This window comes from Diabrotica virgifera, chromosome 5 (genome assembly GCF_917563875.1).
Source record: "Diabrotica virgifera virgifera chromosome 5, PGI_DIABVI_V3a".
Classification (NCBI taxonomy): Eukaryota; Metazoa; Arthropoda; class Insecta; order Coleoptera; family Chrysomelidae; genus Diabrotica; species Diabrotica virgifera.
In genome coordinates, this window is record NC_065447.1 from 44,920,422 (window position 1) to 44,939,828 (window position 19,407).

At 32.6% G+C, this 19,407-nt stretch overlaps 1 protein-coding gene across 3 annotated transcripts in view; it reads left to right on the top strand.

Annotated features, from left to right (window-relative positions):
* The window catches only part of LOC114326149 (beta-arrestin-1-like), a 1,212,937-nt gene that overhangs the window by 1,093,686 nt on the left and 99,844 nt on the right, over positions 1 to 19,407 (top strand). For all 3 annotated transcript variants that reach the window (XM_050651410.1, XM_050651412.1, XM_050651411.1), the window contains exon 11: positions 15,579 to 15,803. In XM_050651410.1, the coding sequence (XP_050507367.1) occupies positions 15,579 to 15,803 (225 nt within the window). The remainder of the gene's footprint in view (positions 1 to 15,578; positions 15,804 to 19,407) is intronic.

The following is a 19,407-nucleotide window of genomic DNA, read 5'->3' on the forward strand; positions in this document are numbered from 1 at the left end:
ATAACCAGGGACTCATTTCCTTTGTTAAGATGTATACTAATACCCTATGAAAAAAAAGTAAAAAAAATTACATGTACGTACACAAAATTATTTGTTAATAAGCTTAAAAACCTAATAAACTTAATAGTTTTTAAGCTTAAAAACAATTACAATAATTTCGTAGAAATTAGATCAAATTAAATGGCAATAAAAAATACTGAAAGCTGGTTAAAATGCACGACATCTAAAAAAATTTTTAGGTCCTACGACCCTTGGGGTCTGAGATAGCCCCTTTTTTTGAAAAAATCACTGTTACGTTAATTAACAACACTAAGATCTGAAATTAACCAATCTTTTATAAGAAAAGTCAAAGTTTTTAACAAAGTTTTTGCAAGAAAAAATGTTAAAAATTGTTTAAACAGTATTGTTATAAAGAAAGAGTATTTTGCGTTCCGACTAAAGTAAAAAAAAATGATGGGCGCAGCCGAATGAGAATAAATTCGCGGATTAGCATTCGTTAGCGCTAGACCGTTGCAGCTCATTTTTAACATTGACAGTATAGCGGATTTGAAGCTTAATATTATATTTATATATTTTGGTAGAAACTTGAATTTTATGAATATTATTATGTTGCACATTTATTTAGTAAAATTATATTTTAAATAAATAAATTTAAAAAATAACAATAAAAAGGCCACAAAGTCAAAATATGCAACAGAAAAAAAGTTACGCGACCTTAACGACGAGTGGTAAAAAAAACGCTCATTTCTCGAGATATCAACCACGGTGTGGTGAATGGCTAATTGTGGTCTTACTTTATACTTTTTATGGTGCTGAAAACGAAAATGAGTTTTATTTTGAATTTTAGATGGGGAAACATTGTCAAAATTGCAATTTTACCATAAAAATAAAAAAAAGATGAAATCACGTTTTTCTTAATTAAAAGTTACACCATTTTTTTTTTCTATAAAAAATTTTGTTCTCTGTACTCTAGATTTTAACTTAAAATTAATTAAACAGCTAAATTTCAAATTTTGTTACTCAACTTTTGCGATTAAACTTTGCAATTCAAGAATCTGCACCTTTTACTTCAAACAATTTATAACTTTCTTTATGGTAAGACAGAAATATTGAAGCAGGTCCCATTGTCTTCATAAAGGTGAGAAATATATACTATAAAATTATCAGAAAAAAATATTACAATGGAACAGAGTTGTAGCAAATTAAACTCAACAAAACGTGATTTTTTTTATTTTTAGGGTAAAGTTGCGATTTTGATAATGTTCCCCCACGTAAAATTCAAAACAACCCTAATTTTAGTTTTGAGCACCATCAAAAATATAAAGTATGACCAAAATTAGTATCAGTACATCGAGAAATAAGCTTTTTTGGGGTGTGCCGCTCGTCTATAAAGCCACATAACATTTTTCCTATTGCATATTTTAAATTAAATTTTTTTGGAAAACTTCTTCATAAAGTATATTTTATTTCAGTGTTAATTAAAATTATAAACTAAAAAGTTTGTCACTCAACTTTTTTAAGTAAACATGAAACTAACGAAATCTGATGACAAAATGTTTAAAAATGAACAACTTCTCTTTTAACGTGTTGAGTCATTTTGGACAAATCTCATTGTTATCTAAATGCTTCGAAGATAACACAGTAAAATTTTCAAAGGGAAATATTTACAGCGACCAAAAATACAGTGAGTTAAAATTGAAAAATCATCAAAATTGATTTTTCGCATTTTTGCATAAAATTTGATTTTTGAACATGTTCCACTAATTCTAGAAAAAAATTAACTCCATATTCGGATTCAGAGACCTCGAAAACATAAGGAATGACGAAAATTTGTCATTCACCTTAAAGTGGATTTTTGTGGTCGGGATAACTTAATTTTATTAGTTGCTGCCGCATGCCGGTCGCCAATCGCGCCCACTATTCAGTCAGTCGACTACGCCCGCTATTTTTTACTTTAGTCGGAACGCAAAATACTCTGTGTTTATAACACTCCTATTTAAACAATTTTTAACATTGTTTCTTACTTAAAACTTTGTTAAAAATTTTGACTTTTCTTATAAAAGATTGGTTAATTTCAGCTCTTAGTGTTGTTAATTACGTAACAGTGATTTTTTCAAAAAAAGGGGCTATCTCAGACCCCAACGGTCGTAGGACCTAAAAATTGTTTTTGAAAGGTGTATTTTAACCAGCTTTCCGTATTTTTTATTGCCATTTAATTTGATCGAATTTCTACGAAATTATTGTAATTGTTTATAAGCTTAAATACTGCTATTTAGTAACAAATAATTTTGTGTACGTATATGTAATTTGTTTACTTTTTTTTTCATAAGCTGTTAGTATACATCTTAACGAAGGAAATGAGCCCCGGATTATTGAGATACATTCAGCCATATTAACTGGACCAGCCTCAGAAATTAGCTCGTTTTTCAAAAAAATTTATAAACAAATTCAATTTTACGAAAACTATTTAACAGATCTGGACCATTTTTTGCACACCATTCAAACACCATAGTGCCCTCAACTTTGTGTATATTAAAACGTATTTTAACAAACAATCAAATTGTTATTAACTATATTCGAAAACAGTGATTTTGTCATCCGTTTTGTAATAACTTTTTTGTTTATTAACCGATTTTTATTTAGCGTATCTCATTCGATGTATCTTTTTATTCTGAGAAAGTTACCTGTGGACGTCATATTTCTAAATAAACAAGTTTTTAAGTTATGAGTAAAAAACTAAGTTTGACGTTTTGATTGTTTATTTAAAAAATGTTCCACTAAAAAATTGATGAATCCAAAGATGGTAGTCTTTTTGCAATATCTCATACTACACATTTCAACTGTCAAACCTCGTCTTTTCCGTTACGTCTAGTAAAAACCTAATTTGATTGGCCTATTAAATAATCTGCTGTGCAGATGATGCAATACTAATCAGGTCCGATAATAGAACAAGTCGTGGAGTTTAAATATCTAGGCATCACATTATCTAGCTATAGAAATTTCGAAACAAAAGTGGAAGATCAAGTGAATAGAGCAAACAGAACCGCAGGTTACCTGAATGACACAATATGGAGAAACAAAAATATCGGGAAAGAAATGGAACGCAGCATTAATAAAACAGTCATCAGACCAATAATGAAGTACTTGACAGAAACACAACCTGACACAGAGAGGACAAAAACATTGCTCTAAACAGCGGAGATGAAAACCCTTCGAAAAATCGATGGTAAGACACTATGGGACAAAGATAGAAATACAGATATACGACGGAGATGCAAGGTGGAGAACATCACTAACTGGGTAAGAAACAGAAGAGTAGAATGGAATGAACACATAAGCCGAATGACAACAAAAATGTAGTGAGGACGGTGAGAAACAATTCGCCAATAGAGATTTGATTAGTGGGAAGACCACGAAAACGGTGGAACGACAACTTACTGGAGGCATATTGAAAAAACAGACAGAATCATGTCTAGACAAAGGAAAGAAGAAGAAGATTGTAGTTATTTTAAATAATAGTCTAAGAGCTAGTGAACCCTCCGACTAACGGTCTTCCTGTAAGGCTAGAAATTTTTATAGTGATAATTCATAGCACACCAAGGCTAAAAACCATGTGTCTAATCTTCGGGCTCAGTGAAGGATGATCTTCGGTTTATTGAAACACCAATAGCACTTTGCAATTTTATTGATATCGACTGACACCAGGGTAGTAAACCTCACAACCCCGAGAGACCGTTTGATGTACTGGTATGTTGCTTGTACGCGAATTAGTTGAAGACTCTATAACACTACATGTTGAATGTATGAAGGAATTAAGTTATAGGCAAAACTTGCCTGGTTGAATTGATTCTTGAGAATGATTCTAAAATGTATTATCTCTTGTTGGTAACATGTATTGGGTCATAGCCCAATGCCCAAAATAACAAAGGTTTTAATTAGTCAGCTAAAATTATGTCCATTGCCAAAATATTGTTTATAAATTGCAACAATTAAACAAATGAAATATCCAGCACATGTTTAAATATGATAACAAATTGGTTGATGTGATATACGGGGTGATAAAAATATACTGTTCAATTCGGATATTATTTCTGAATATTTGATATTGGACATACTGCTCGAGCGTAATAAATAATAACGAATGCCTCAGTACTACAACGTTTACAATGATAATGATAAAGTATTTATAACATAATAGATTAATATACGGTGTCATGTAAAGACACTAGTCTTTGAACAAATTATCAATTCTTTAACTGCAACACCTTAGGTAATAATATCAAAGTTAAATCTGAATCAGAATTTAAATCAAAAACATTCAAGTCAAAGTTCAGGTTAGGTAAAGGTAAATGAAAAGTATTAAGTGGGATAGATGTTTCAATGTGTTAAGTATTGTATTATAATTATAGTCTCTTATTATTATTGAATTGTATTTTTAGTTATTTTATTATTAATATTATCGATTGTGCTACGAGCTCTCGGACTATTTTTATGTAGATATATTTAATTGTATTTAATTTCATAAAATGCCAGCTGAGTTTTTGTAAAGTCATCTTATATGACATGATAATTATTATGTAGGCTAATATTTCCTAAACGCTAATACATTTAATTTATTAATTCAACCCAGCCTTGAACTACATAAAATTATTAATGAATTTTATTATTAAAGGGTTGTTTTATTATGTATTAATTATTGCGGTCACCTTTGTATTGTCCTTTTGGCTGACCATTATTGAACTATTAGTTTATCAACCATGTAGTTGTATACAAGAGTTTTATAAGTTTTGTAGAAAAGTGTAAAGTAACGTGTAAATGAAATCTACTGTACGTAGATCCTTGGGGCGGGGCAAAAATTCCTCCATTAGCAGCTTTATAGCTGATTTCCAAAAAAATTAAATATCCTAATTCCATAATTCCAACTTCCGTTTGCTTATTTCTCCATCATGTTAACAGCCTATTGTCGTGCTAGACATGCAGAACTCAACCGAGTGGGATCCGAATTACCACCCTAGGCTTCCTCTTAGCATCGTCTCACACACGACGTAGTTTTTACCCCTTAGGTCAATCCCTATTTAGTTTGCATACATTCCCGAAAAATCCCGAATTTTCCTGTTGCTCACGGTGGTTGTAAGTCATCCGAGTTCATTGTTTATTTTTTCTTCCTTGTTGAGCTTGCTGTGCTCCTCTGTTTCTCTGTTTTCTATTCTAATTATGTTAAGTCCTTCTTTCATATGTTTCAAGTTTATTCGTATTTGTATAGTTTACATAATGATTCCTCCTCGTATAATGATCTCTTTCGTATTTTCTATTTTTATCCTCGTCAGTTTTCTTCTTGTTTTCGTTTGTGTTAATGTAGGTTTGATCTCGATACGTCCTTGTGTCACGACGTCTATTTTCTTTTGTATTTTTGTAACTTTTATCACGATATATCTTCGACCCGTGTGGTTCGTTTTGTTTTGAATTTCTGTGACCACGATACGTCCTCTTGTCACGTCTTCTATTTGCGTTAGCACTATTCTATTTGCTTCTGCATTTCCCTCTTCTTTCAGAGTTATTTTTGTAATTTTCCTGTATTACATTTTCACGTTCGTTCCGTCAAACGACGTTTTGTATTGAACTGTATTGTTTTGTGTGTGTATTCTTGTATTCGTGTCCGTTTGGTACACTTTTTCTTCTCCCTTTATACCTACTGCTTTTTCGGTTTTTGAAGTTTTCTACTTTTTCTGTTTGGACAAGTGTTTCTTGATCCTTAACGTATGTAGTTCGGAGGACCATGTCTAATCTTCGGGCTCAATGGAGGATGATCTTCAGTTTATTGAAACACCAATAGCACTTAGCAATTTTATTGATATCGACTGACACCAGGGTAGTAAACCCCACAACCCCGACAGACCGTTTGATGTACTGGTATGTTGCTTGTACGCGAATTAGTTGAAGAATCTATATTACTACATGTTGAATGTATGAAGGAATGAAGTTAAAAGCACATATTGCCTGGTTGAATTGATTCTTGAGAATGACTCTAAAATGTATTATCTCTTGTTGGCAACATGAATTGGGTCATAGCCCACACGCCAAAAATAACAAAGGTTTTAATTTTAATTAGTCAGCCAAAATTATGTCCATTGCCACAATATTGTTTATAAATTGCAACAATTAAACAAATGAAATATCCCATCCATCCATCCAATGGCACTACAGCCCAAATCGAGCCTTGGCCTCCTTCAATAAGCTTCTCCAATCATTTCGATTTACCGCTGTTCTTTTCCATGAACGCGTTCCCAGGAAGTTCCTGGCATCCTCATCGACTTCGTCTTCCCATCTCTTTTTAGGTCAAATGAAATATCCCGCACATGTTTAAATATGATAAAAAATTGGTGGATGTGACATACGGGGTGATAAAAATATACTGTTCAATATCGGATATTAATTCTGAATATTTGGTATTGGACACCATGACCTGGCAGGCATCAGCCCTGCACGTGTATCTACCAGACTAAATCTACCAGAATCGAAACCGTACCAACTTACCTGCTCTGTTCTCTTCCATTCTCTACAATGTGTTTGTTTTACATGGATGTCGACATCGACCGCGACCTTCACCTCCACCTCCACCGCGACCCACTAGCTCTGTTCTTACCCTAAGGATGCTAAATCAACGACACACTAAATTCTGATAAAAAATTCATATAAAATGGCAATAGGCGCACTGATAAAAGAATCATCCTGTATATAGTTTTAAACGAATTTGAAATATTATTTAAAAATATTTCAAATTCATCTCAAATTTAACAGTTGTAGATTTTCGATTCTCCACCATTGCCAATAGTTTTGTTAATTGTGTTCTTGTTTAACATCTCTATAGTGCAGGGCCAATTATATCGTTACAAGTGAAATGCAATTAGAGAGTAGTTCCTACTGATGCAACGGTATATAGGGACGGTAATATCCCATTAGTGAGTGTAATTTGATGTAGGTGTTGCTGAAGCTGAATGTTTATCAACTTGATGCTTCAGAAACAACGGAATATCAAGGTTATCCAACTTTAATGTCAATTTCCGCTGTTGGAGTAGTTTTGCTCATTTGATCTATTTCTAGCTATCGAAATAATACCATTAATGGAAAGGTGAACATGAAACCATTGAATGGAAAGAGATTAACGTTGGGTTTGGGTGTAAATCTAAATATACTGTATATGTAGAGTGCGTTCATAAAGTAACGCATAAATTCATTATTTCGTAAACCGGCGACTTTAAGGTAAAATCATTAAACAGGTCGAATTTTATTTTTAAATTACGATATTTTGGTATATATATCATGCTAGTGACGTCATCCATCTGGGCGTGATGACGTAATCGATCATTTTTTTAAATGGGAAGAGGTGTCATGTGATAGCTCATTTAAAAGTTTATTTAATTCTCTATGCACTAGTATAAACAGTAACATAATTATTTATACAGGGTGTCTAAAAAACTATTTTTTTAATTAAATTAATTGACACACAAAGAAGAATGTATGTAGTTTGTCTAATTGTTAATGCATTTTACTGCGCTCAGCCAACAAAAACATGTTTTATTTGAAAAACATAAACATTGATTTTCGCTTAAACGAAATATTCAAACTGTCAAGAGGCAGTTGGGTGGCAGTTCAACATTGAATTTAAGCGAAAAGAAATATTTATTTGTCAAATAAACATTTTTTTTCCTGTTTTCTGACAACATTAAAATGTAATTTGAAGTAAATTAATAATATACATTCTTCTTTTTGTCTCAATTAATTTAATTTAAAATATTTTTGAACACCCTGTATAAATAGTTATGTTATTAATTATATTAGTGAATAGACAATTAAATGCCCTTTTAAATGAGCTATCACATGACCCCTATTCTCATTTAAAAAATCATCGATTACGTCATCACGCCTAGATGGATAACGTCACTGGTATGATATATATGCTAAAAAATCATAATTTAAAAATAAAACTCGACCTGTTTCGGGATTTTCTCTTAATGTCGCCGGTTTACGAAATAATGAATTTATGCTTTACTTTATGGACGCACTGTATAAACAGAGAGCTAATAATTTACATTTTTGTAAATTAAATTATTTGTAGGCTATTTGGACTGCCAGACAGGAATTTGTTTACAAAAATGATTATTTTAAAAGTAAAATTTAATAAAAAATTTTGGTCTTGGTAAAAGGTATATTATTTTAAAAAGCCCTATAGGGCTACAAACATCGAACAGAACGTTTTCGCTCTAAAAAGAGCATCATCAGTGTTGCAAGAACATGGTGAGCCAACCAAAAAATACGAAGGTCAAAGCCTTTCAAAAATGGACTAAAAGTCACATCAAAATGCTAACATAGCAAATTCCAAAGGATGGATATAATCCCTAAGGATATGGCCCTAGGATAACATATGACTCCCACACGTTGTAAGTGGGTCAAAGGTAACAAATTAGGTCATTATGTTACAAGAGCTGACAGGCAACTGAGCAACTCAGTTGCCTGTCAGCTCTTGTAACATAATGACCTAATTTGTTACCTTTGACCCACTTACAACGTGTGGGAGTCATATGTTATCCTAGGGCCATATCCTTAGGGATTATATCCATCCTTTGGAATTTGCTATGTGAGCATTTTGATGTGACTTTTAGTCCATTTTTGAAAGGCTTTGACCTTCGTATTTTTTGGTTGGCTCACCATGTTCTTGCAACACTGATGATGCTCTTTTTAGAGCGAAAACGTTCTGTTCGATGTTTGTAGCCCTATAGGGCTTTTTAAAATAATATACCTTTTACCAAGACCAAAATTTTTTATTAAATTTTACTTGTAATTAATGGTATACAGCCAGCTACAGGAAATTCTTCCTAGTGGATTATTTTAAAGTTATTTGTTGATAACAATTTCCGGCAACTTGGAAAAAAATTAAAAAATTTACATAATATTTTAACGTTGGAATATGTATTCTGGGTGTCCACTTATATTTTCCCCCATTTTAACTGCATATAACTTATAAACTGCTCAAGATAAAAATATGCGGTCTTCACTGAAATGTTTTATTTTAGTAATACATAGTTTTATACATATTTTGTTTGAATGCACTAAATTTTTTATATCGCTTTTGAAGAAAAAATGGGGGATTTTTGAAAAAAACGTTGTCAGCTTTTTTGTAATGAAACACCCAGTATTTTTTTTCGCAAATTGAAAGAATGGTCACTCACCTATCCAGTGATAAAAATTTTTGAAAAATCGGTTGTCAGATGACTGATTAATTAATTTTTAAATTAGGAGATTCAATTTTAAATCACATAACAGCAATTTGCTTAGTTATTTTAATCATACAATGTGGGCCAAAGAAAACAGTCCACCTCGATATTTGGCAGTATTTATTAGATTCTAATGAAATTAATAAACAGGTCGATTTTTGATCTAAGGTGACACATTTTTACGGTACATAAATCTATCATTTGTCAACCCCCTCCCTTCAATTTCCCCCATCCCTTATTTTTAAATAGGGAATAGGGGTCGTGTGCTAGCTCATTTGAAAGGTTATTCAATTCTCTAGCCAGTAATATAAACATTCACATAATTATTTATACAGGGTGTTGAAGAAAAAACAATTTTAATTAAATTAATTGACACAAAAAGAAGAATATATGTAATTTATTTAATTCAAAATACATTCCACTGTTGTCACAAAACAGAAAAAATGTGTTTTGATAAATAAACATTGCTTTTCGCTCACTCTCAATGTTCAAGCTACCACCCATCTGCCTCTGGGTAAGTTGAATATTGAATTTAAGCAACAAACAATGTTTATCAAATAAAAATTCTTTTCTGTTTTCTGTCAGCAGTAGAATGTATTTTGAGTTAAACAAATTACATACATTCGTCTTTTTGTGTCATTTATTTTAATTCAAAATTAGTTTTCTTGGACACCCTGTATAAATAATTATGTCAATGTTAATAGTACTGTATAGGGAATTGAATAATCTTTCAAATGAACTAGCACACGACCCCTATTTTTATTTAAAAATAAGGGGTGGGGGAAGTGGAAAGGAAGGGGTTGACAAATGACAGATGTATGTACCGTAAAAATATGTCCCCCTTAGATCAAAAATCGACCTGTTTCGGCATTTCTTTAAATTATCTAATTATTATTATTATCTAATAACTACTACCAAATATCGAGGTGGACTGTTTTCTTTGGCCCACTCTGTATATTTTATTTAGTTATGTGATTTTCACGATGTATCTCTCATTTTAAAAATTACTTACTCAGTCATTTGACAACTGATCTTAAAAAACTTTATATCGCTGGATAGATAAATGACCTTTCAATTTACAAAAAATATACTGGGCGTTCTATTAAAAAAAAGTCAATGTTTCTTTAAAAAATCCGCCATTTTTTTTCGTAATTGAAAGCGCTATTAAAAAATTCAATCCATTCAAACAAAACTTTTACTAAAATAAAACATATCAGCGAAAACCGCATATTTTTAACTTGAGCAGTTTATAAGTTATGAGCAGTTAAAATGGGGGAAAATACAAGTGGACACCTGGTATTATAGAATCGAATAAAAAAGGTTGGGTGCGGTATTATAAAGGCAATAGAAATTTAGTCCGTATATTCCGTAGACGTATTTTTAGAGGTAAACCGTTCGCCTATACAGGGTGTTAGTAAATAAGTATGAAAAATTGTAAGGGCTAATTTCACATGAAAAATTAATGCCAGTTTGCTCTATAAACATATATCCGCAAATGCTTAGTTTCAAAGATACGGGGTGTTGAAATTCTTATTTCAAACTGCCAATTTATTTATTGCTCTAAGACCAGTTGAGCTATGAAAATGAAATTAAGAATTTTGTATTCATCATTGGCGCGCCTACGGGCAATGGTCTGAATTATTTTAAAGATAAAAATAGTACGCCACTGAGATATTTCGAATTAGAAATTATTTTTAAATTCCACGCCTAATTTATGATAAAAAAACCTTTCTTGCCTTTTTTTCATATGATGCAGCGTTTTTATGTAGAAAAATAAAACATCTTGGCGCATATTTTTCATTTCTTAACACATCATCAAGAACTATCCAATATAATAATACTAAACTAGAACAATAACAGAAAATATTACTAATACCATTTCAACTAGGTGCATAGCTGCAAGAAATGTTTAAAATGATCTCCTTTACAGGTAACAGAAGAATTTTATATTCATCATGGGCGCGCGTACGGGTAAGGGTCTGAATTTTTTGAAGAAAAACATAGTACGCCACTGAGATATGTCAAACTAAAAATCATTTTTGAATTCCTCGTTCAATTGACGACAAAAAATCTTTCTTACCTTTTTTTCATATGCAGCGCCGTTTTTATGCAAAAAAAGTAAACATGTTAACGTTTACAAAGTATTTGAACTAAGCTTCTATGCTTATGGAAACTACCTCAAATACTTGGTAAGCCTTAAGATGTTTTATTTTTTTGTATAAAAACGGCGCCTCGTATGAAAAAAAGGAGAGAAAGATTTTTTGTCGTAAATTGGACGAGGAATTCAAAAATGATTTTTAGTTTGACGTATCTCAGTGGCGTACTATTTTTTTCTTCAAAAAATTCAGACGATTACCCGTACTCGCGCCAATGATGAATATAAAATTCTTCTGTTATCTGTAAAGGAAATCAGTTTAAACATTTCTTACAGATTTTCACTTAGTTGAAATCCTATTAGTAATAATTTCCGTTATTGTTCTAGTTTAGTATTATTATATTGGATAGTTCTTGATGATGTGTTAAGAAATGAAAAACACGCGCCAAGATATTTTATTTTTCTGCATAAAAACGGTGCATCATATGAAAAAAAGGCAAGAAAGGTTTTTTATTGTAAATTAGACGTGGAATTTAAAAGAAAATTAATTCGAAATACTTCAGTGGCGTACTATTTTTTTCTCTAAAAAAATTTAGACCATTGCCCGTAAGCGCGCCAATGATGAATACAAAATTCTAAATTGCATGTCAAAAAATTCATAATAACTACCTCCTAAAACTCACCAAATTTCATTTTCATAGCTCAACTGGTTTTAGAGCAATAAATAAATTGGCAGTTTGAAATAAAAATTTCAACACCCCGTATCTCCGAAACTAAGCATTTGCAGACATATATTTATAGAGCAAACTGGTATTCATTTTTCATGTAGAATTAGCCCTTAAAATTTTTCATACTTATTTACTAACACCCTGTATTGATATTGACCACCTAACCGAACGGAGCTAATCGAAAACATGTCCGCCTGTAGTCCTTTCTAGAGTTGCCAGGGCACCTCCGCCATTTTTTAATATCGCCTTTATTTTATAATGTGTAATAATGATTACAATAATTAAATTCTTTAATTAAATATACGAGCAATACCTTTTGCTGCTACCTTATGTCTTTCCTTAATGTATATATGCCTTATCTATCCGAGGCCTACTTTTGATCGTTTATAAAATGCCCTGATCGGCCCCTGGGCGAGAAGAGTGTAATCCTTGTGTTAAATCCTTGTACTCTCTTAATGTTAATACCTTGTAACAAAAACAGTGCAGTCTTAGTTCTTGATCTTTTATTGAGACTGTAGTCAGAGTCACCGCGGCTCTTTCTCTAATCATGTTTCTGAAGTTGTTCCTTCCAGTTTTACCCAACATCTACCGGATCATTTTCATTTTAGCTACCTCCATATTTTCCTGAACCTTTTTTTAAAGATCTAGCCTGTATCCCGTGGGCAATTTCTCTGCATAGAGGCTGGTTAGTTTAACTTAAAGCGAATTAGCAGGGTACTCACTTAGAACGAGGCACTCACAAAGAGATATTACTGTAAGTCCTTTATATTTTGTGACAAATCAATTTTTATCTGTTAAATTTTTTGTTTTCTTATTGATGTTCTGTGCTTTTAACTATTTGAATGAAGTAAAAAACAGACGTACTCTCAATCATTTATTGTAACTTCCGACGACCGGTTTCGCTATCTAAAGTATGCAGAGCATCTTCAGGTCAACGGTTACAAGTAACTAAATGCTACAAATAAAAACCAGAGTTAGAACAATGTCTGGTTGTATAAGATGCTAAAGATCCATAAGATCAAGCCAATATTGAACAACATGCATAAAAGTCGTAAAGACAGCAGACAAATACATATGCATGTACACTCGGGGCGGTAAAAAACGTCCCTAAGCTCACAAACACATGCAGATGTATACCGTCTGTAATCATGCAATGATAACGTGTCGTACTTACATTCGGTTACAAGGAGCTACTTCCTGAGTATTCATTAACATGATATCTTGCTTAAGTTATGCTAACGGGATATGGTGGAATAGACGGAGAATGTTGTAAAGGTTAACACGTTTATGGCAATTGGAAATTCTTGAGGGTGATGAGATAGTTGGTGAAAGACAACCAACAAATCTGTGCCTGTTATTTTGTTTGTGAAGTAGACTAAAGTAAATGTCATATAAATATATAATTTTAATATATGATGGTTTTAAATATTTTTATTTCTATTTATTAAAATATTTTTATTTATATTTATTAAAAGACTTTCATTTATTAATGTATGTGTTAGTGTAAGGCTGACAACCTTTGGATCAAAACGGGTTGATATCTAATATGTATGTTAGCTGTGGACGTACAGCTGTAACCTAAACTGTTAACGTCAATACTCCTTGATGTCCTATTAGAGGAGTAGTGGTCGCATAAGGGATGAAAAATCGGAAAGCTTAAAAAGTGTATCTAAATAATTGTATTAGCAGTCATATAATAAAAAAATAATAAATGTAATTACGAGGAAAACAACGAATATAAACAAAACCTGCCTTGAACCCTTTTGAACCCTTTTTAATAAATGTAAATTGATAGACAACAATGTAGGTACAAGAAACTGAGATATAAATTAAAGGGGGGGAATAGAAAAGAAAAGAAAGGAATTAAAATTCAGTTGAAAGTAATTGATTGTAAATTGAGACTATGTTTTAATGTTATAAGCAGTGAAGAAATTTTAATAAACTGTTGAATCAGATAAAGGAACGAAATAATAATAAAACATTTTGGGGGTTACCTACATTGTGTTTAAAATTCGTCAATAAATAAGTAAAATCTACATTAAAATTAAAACAAAACACACAGGACACAAGACGATACAACAAACAATGTGGGAAGTGAAAACTGGTCATGAGCACTGCATTTGTTTTAATTTAAATAAAATTATATCTCAGTTTCTTGTACCTACATTGTTGTCTATCAATTCACATTCATTATTGTTTTATTATATGACTGCTAATACAATCATTTACCGTCACATATTAAAATTGTATATATGACATTCACTTTAGTCTACTTTACAAACAAAATAACAGGCACAGATTTGTTGGTTGTCTTTCACCAACTATCTCATCATCCTCAAGAATTTCCAATTTCCTTAAACGTGTTAACGTTTACAACATTCTCCGTCTATTCCACCATATCCCGTTAGCATAACTTAAGCAAGATATCATGTTAGTGAATACTCAGGAAGTAGCTACTTGTAACCGAATGTAAGTACGACACGTTATCATTGCATTATTACAGACGGTATACATCTGCATGTGTTTGTGAACTTGGGGACGTTTGTTACCGCCCCCGAGTGTACATACATAATATGTATTTGTCTGCTGTATTAACTACTTTTCTGTATGTTGTTCAATATTGGCTTAATCTTATGGAACTTTAGCATCTTTTACAACCAGACAAAATTCTAACTCTGGTTTTTATTTGTAGCATTTAGTGACTTGTAACCGTTGACCTGAAGATGCTCTGCATATTTCAGAGAGCGAAACCAGTCGTCGGAAGTTAAAATAAATGATTTAGAGTACGTCTGCTGTTAACTTCATTCAAAATGAACTCTCACATGCAACCCATTGAACACTGAACTATTTATATATCTCGATGTTTCATAGCTTTTCTTATATTTTCTTTCCAGAATTGCCTTGGTCTTCCCCTCTTTCTCTTACCTGCGGATTTCCAGGGGGTTAACTTAATAATTTTTTGGCCAACGCTCTTCATCCATTCGAAGCGCGTGACCAAACCACTTTAAGCTCTTCCGCTCTATTCTGTCCACTGCAGTGTCTTGGGTATGCATTCGTCTTCGGGTTTCCTCGTTACGCACTCTGTTCTATCTTGAAACTCCAGCACTTCGGCGCAAGTAGTCCATTTCTACTGCATTGATTCGTCTTCTGGACTCTACTTTTAACGTCCATACCTTACTCTAATACATCGTAACTGACACCATGAAGGCCTTTCCATGAACTGACACCATGAAGGCCTTTTATCCCACCAAAAGGTATTTAAGCACCCTATTGCTTTTCTGCTTTGCTCTATCCTTCTTCGAATTTCTATTTTTCCCAGACCTTCCCTAGTTAGTATAGCTCGCAGGTATTTAAACTCACCCACCTACTTTACAGTAGTATCATATTTTCTCTTTAACTATTTAACTCTGTTAAACAACAAATCAACTATTTATTTTGTCTTAACAAATTTTATCTTGGCTTAACAATACGTTATTTTTTTAGGTATTCATTGTACAGCATGTAGACGTCTGTATGTTTTCCAACGGAAAATTTAAGAACGTCGTCGCATTACACAATGCTAAACACGATTGTCCTATACATAGCAATACTGTTTTTGAAAAGACTTATTCATTAGTGCCTATCAAAGGGGCTACTAAAAACTGGATCGCATTAGAAGAATCTTACAATAGGACTGGTGCAAGTTTGGCATCAACAGTAACTTCACCGGTAAGTAATTTTTTAATGATTCGCTACTAAAAAAGTACAGTTGTAGCCAATTTTACTGATATTGAAATGTGCATTATTATATTATATGAAACAAATTTTACTACAGACTCACCGGTGATCTAAATATACCTACTGATGTTAATACCGAAGTCGACAAATTACGCAGGTCAGCAATATGTTTTTTAAATCTTCTTTGATAGTTTAACCAATCTATGTGGTGTATAATTTGACCTGTCAAAAATTACATATATTTTAAAATTATGTAGCCAATGAGGTCATGCTCTACGTGGTAATAATTATTGTAAGTGTCGATTAATAGGGGTGTGTTTTTAGAACTATTGATTCCACACTAACTATTCACTTAAAGGAAGGTAGAGGATCTAGAGGGTCTTAAATTTTGTAGAAATGACGCTATTATTATTTCCCAAGTTTCAGAAAATAAATAAATTTATCTACTGGAGTCCTTGCAGTAATCAGTACCAACAAATCAACATCTTCACCAACTACAATTGTTGTGTTTCTTGCCTTAAATTTTTCAATTGCTGTCTCAATTATAAGGACATCTGCGTCATTTTTAGCTTGCTTCACTTCAATATTCGCAGCTGGTAACTTGTCAGTTAACATGGAAATGAAACGAGATTTATTATTAATGTTGGCGAAAAATTGTTGTTGATTCGCTGGAACTGTTATATTCTCATCAAAGATAATCTCGGAATCCGATGATGTTTTTGTAGTTCGACGACGTTGTTCTGCAGCTTTAATATTCTTTGTCGAGTCATTGTAGCCGTCAAATACCACTGTCACTCTGTAAGCCCGTAATATCTGCGTAGATACTGAACATATTTATCAAAAATAACGCTAAAGGTTTCTTCTCGATCCCACACAACGTGATGTAGTAGGTACCCTCCATCAATAATGTAAGTAGCGTTTCTACGATCAACCTCAGTATTGACTGATTCAAAGCAATCATAAATTGCTGACTTTGTTGTTTTACGCATTCCAGCTGCATCGAAAAGTGATAAGGGGTAAGGAGCCAATTCATACTCAAAAAATTTTTCAATCTCATCCTCAAAAGGTTCAGTGATACTCATGCGTTGAAATAATAATACAGGATCTATAGCTACTTCTTCTTCGTGAACATTCACGGTGCTACTCGCAGCTAAAAGAGGGAGTACGTTTTCAGGGCGTTTTAATTTTATATTATTAAATGTTTCACCTGTCATTTTAGCCATGAAGCAATCCCAACTTCACGAGCTTTATGGCAATTAATCTTATCATCACCAACAACTCCAGAAGCAATGATTTTATTAATTTTAGGAAAAGGATCATGTGAAGAAAACCAGTCTAGAAGTTTTTTAATATCTTTAGCATCTTTTATGAGCCGCGAGTCACTTGCATCTACATGCTGATCTGTTGTGTCCATTCGAACATTAGCAAGAACTTGCAACCCCTCACACACAATATTCATTGCATGCATTCCGTAAACCCATTTACTTATCACACTTATACCAGAGAAACAGATAATATTATGAACCAGACCTACGGACAATACTGTTAGTATAAGAGCTGTGAGACATTTTTGAGTAGGTATTTTAGGCAACCTGAAAATTTTTCAGGTAACTCTTCCATGATAGCCTAATACAAAAATGCCGGTCTGGCTGGAGGGTAGCGGTTACTTTCCCCAAAACTCCCCCCCAAAGTTACAAAAAGGGTAAAAATTGTTATTACACAAAATATCATTGACGTGACTTTAAAGTAAATTTAAATATTCAAATATAAAGAAAATAAACAGGCCAGGCGATTTGAGGGCGATTTTAACTCTGCAAGATACTTGCATGGGCGCCCCAGGATTATTTTCAGGGGATGCATCTGAACTTCAGAAGATTTCATCTGAATCTGTACATACTATTAACGAGTATAAAATATACAACTATACATTCAAAGCTATGTACATTCCTTCAGGACAGGGAAGTACAATTATTATTTTGACAGGGTATTTTTTAATATTAAAAATAAATATTCTAAAAAGACAGGTTTCTTTTGGTGAAATTTTCCAACTGCCATGTGATCGAACAAATTACGCGTGCATATAAATGAAAAGCGCTATAGGTAAACAGGAGTGTGAGAAAGAGCGTATACCGATAGCTGTTTGCGTCCTCTGTTGTACCTGAGCGAGTCCGTTCGCTCGAGAAAAATCACGTGACCTGGCGATCCCATGTTGTTGTGCCTCGAAACGTCAGAATAATTATTATATATTATAGTTTTTTAAGTAACTTTTTCTTAATTAAAGGAAAATAATACGTACTATACAATAGATTTTGCAAATATGATAGAAAAAGACAGATTTATTATTATAAAGATATAGGTAGAAAAGTATAAAAGTATAAACTAAATTGATTCTGTGTCCGAATCTTGTACTTCTTCTTCAAACTCCTCATCTGAGCTTAAATATTCACTGTCTTCTTATTAATTAAAAATTAATTAGTGATTAATTAATTGAGTTGCTACGTATTCTCTGTCCTTTTATACGGAGTCGAAGCCTGGAGAATCACGGGCGCATCTGAAGATAGACTTGCCATTGTTGAGATGTGGTGTTATCGAATAATGTAAAAAATATGGACGCAACACGTAACAAACACGGAAATATTAATAAAGATAAAAAGTCAAAAAAATACTCAACACTATGAAGGAAAGAAAAATGAGCTACTTTGGTCATATACTAAGAAATAAAAAACGTGATGTAATTTATAATATAAGGAAAAGTATTAAGTATTAGTTATACATTAGTTTTTAATTAATTCTAAATACATATTTACAACTATTTACAGATCAGGTAGAAGAGGAATCTGAGTCTCGAGGGGAGTCTGACGAAGAAGAAGAGAATGAATATTTATTTTGGCTCATTTTTCTTTCCTTTATAGTGTTGAGTATTTCTTTTGCCTTTTCATCTTTCTTAATGTTTCCGTGTTTGTTACGTGTTGTGTTCATGATATTTTTTACATTAATCAATAACAGCACATCTCAACAAAGGCAAGTCTTTCTTCAGATGCGCCCGTGATTGTCCAGGCTTCGACTCCGTATAAAAGGACAGAGGAGAATGCGTAGTAATTCAATTAAATTATCGCTAATTAATTTTTAATTAATTCTAAATACATATTACAAGTATCTACAGATCATGTAGAAGAGGAATCTGAGTCTCGTCTCGAGGGGGGTCTGACGAAGAAGAAGACAGTGAATATTTAAGCTCAGATGAGGAGTTTGAAGAAGAAGTACAGGATTCGGACACAGAATTAATTTAGTTTATACTTTTATACTTTTCTACCTATATATTTATAATAATAAATCTGTCTTTTGTACTTAAAAAACTATAATATATAATAATTACTCTAACGTTTCGAGGCACAACAACATGGGATCGCCAGGTCACGTGATTTTTCTAGAGCGAACGAACTCGCTCAGGTACAACAGAGAACGCAAACAGCTATCGGTATACGCTCTTTCTCACACTGCTGCTTACCTATAGCGCTTTTCATTTATATGTACGCGTAATTTGTTTGATCACATAGCAGTTGGAAAATTTCACCAAAAAAAATTCTGTCTTTTT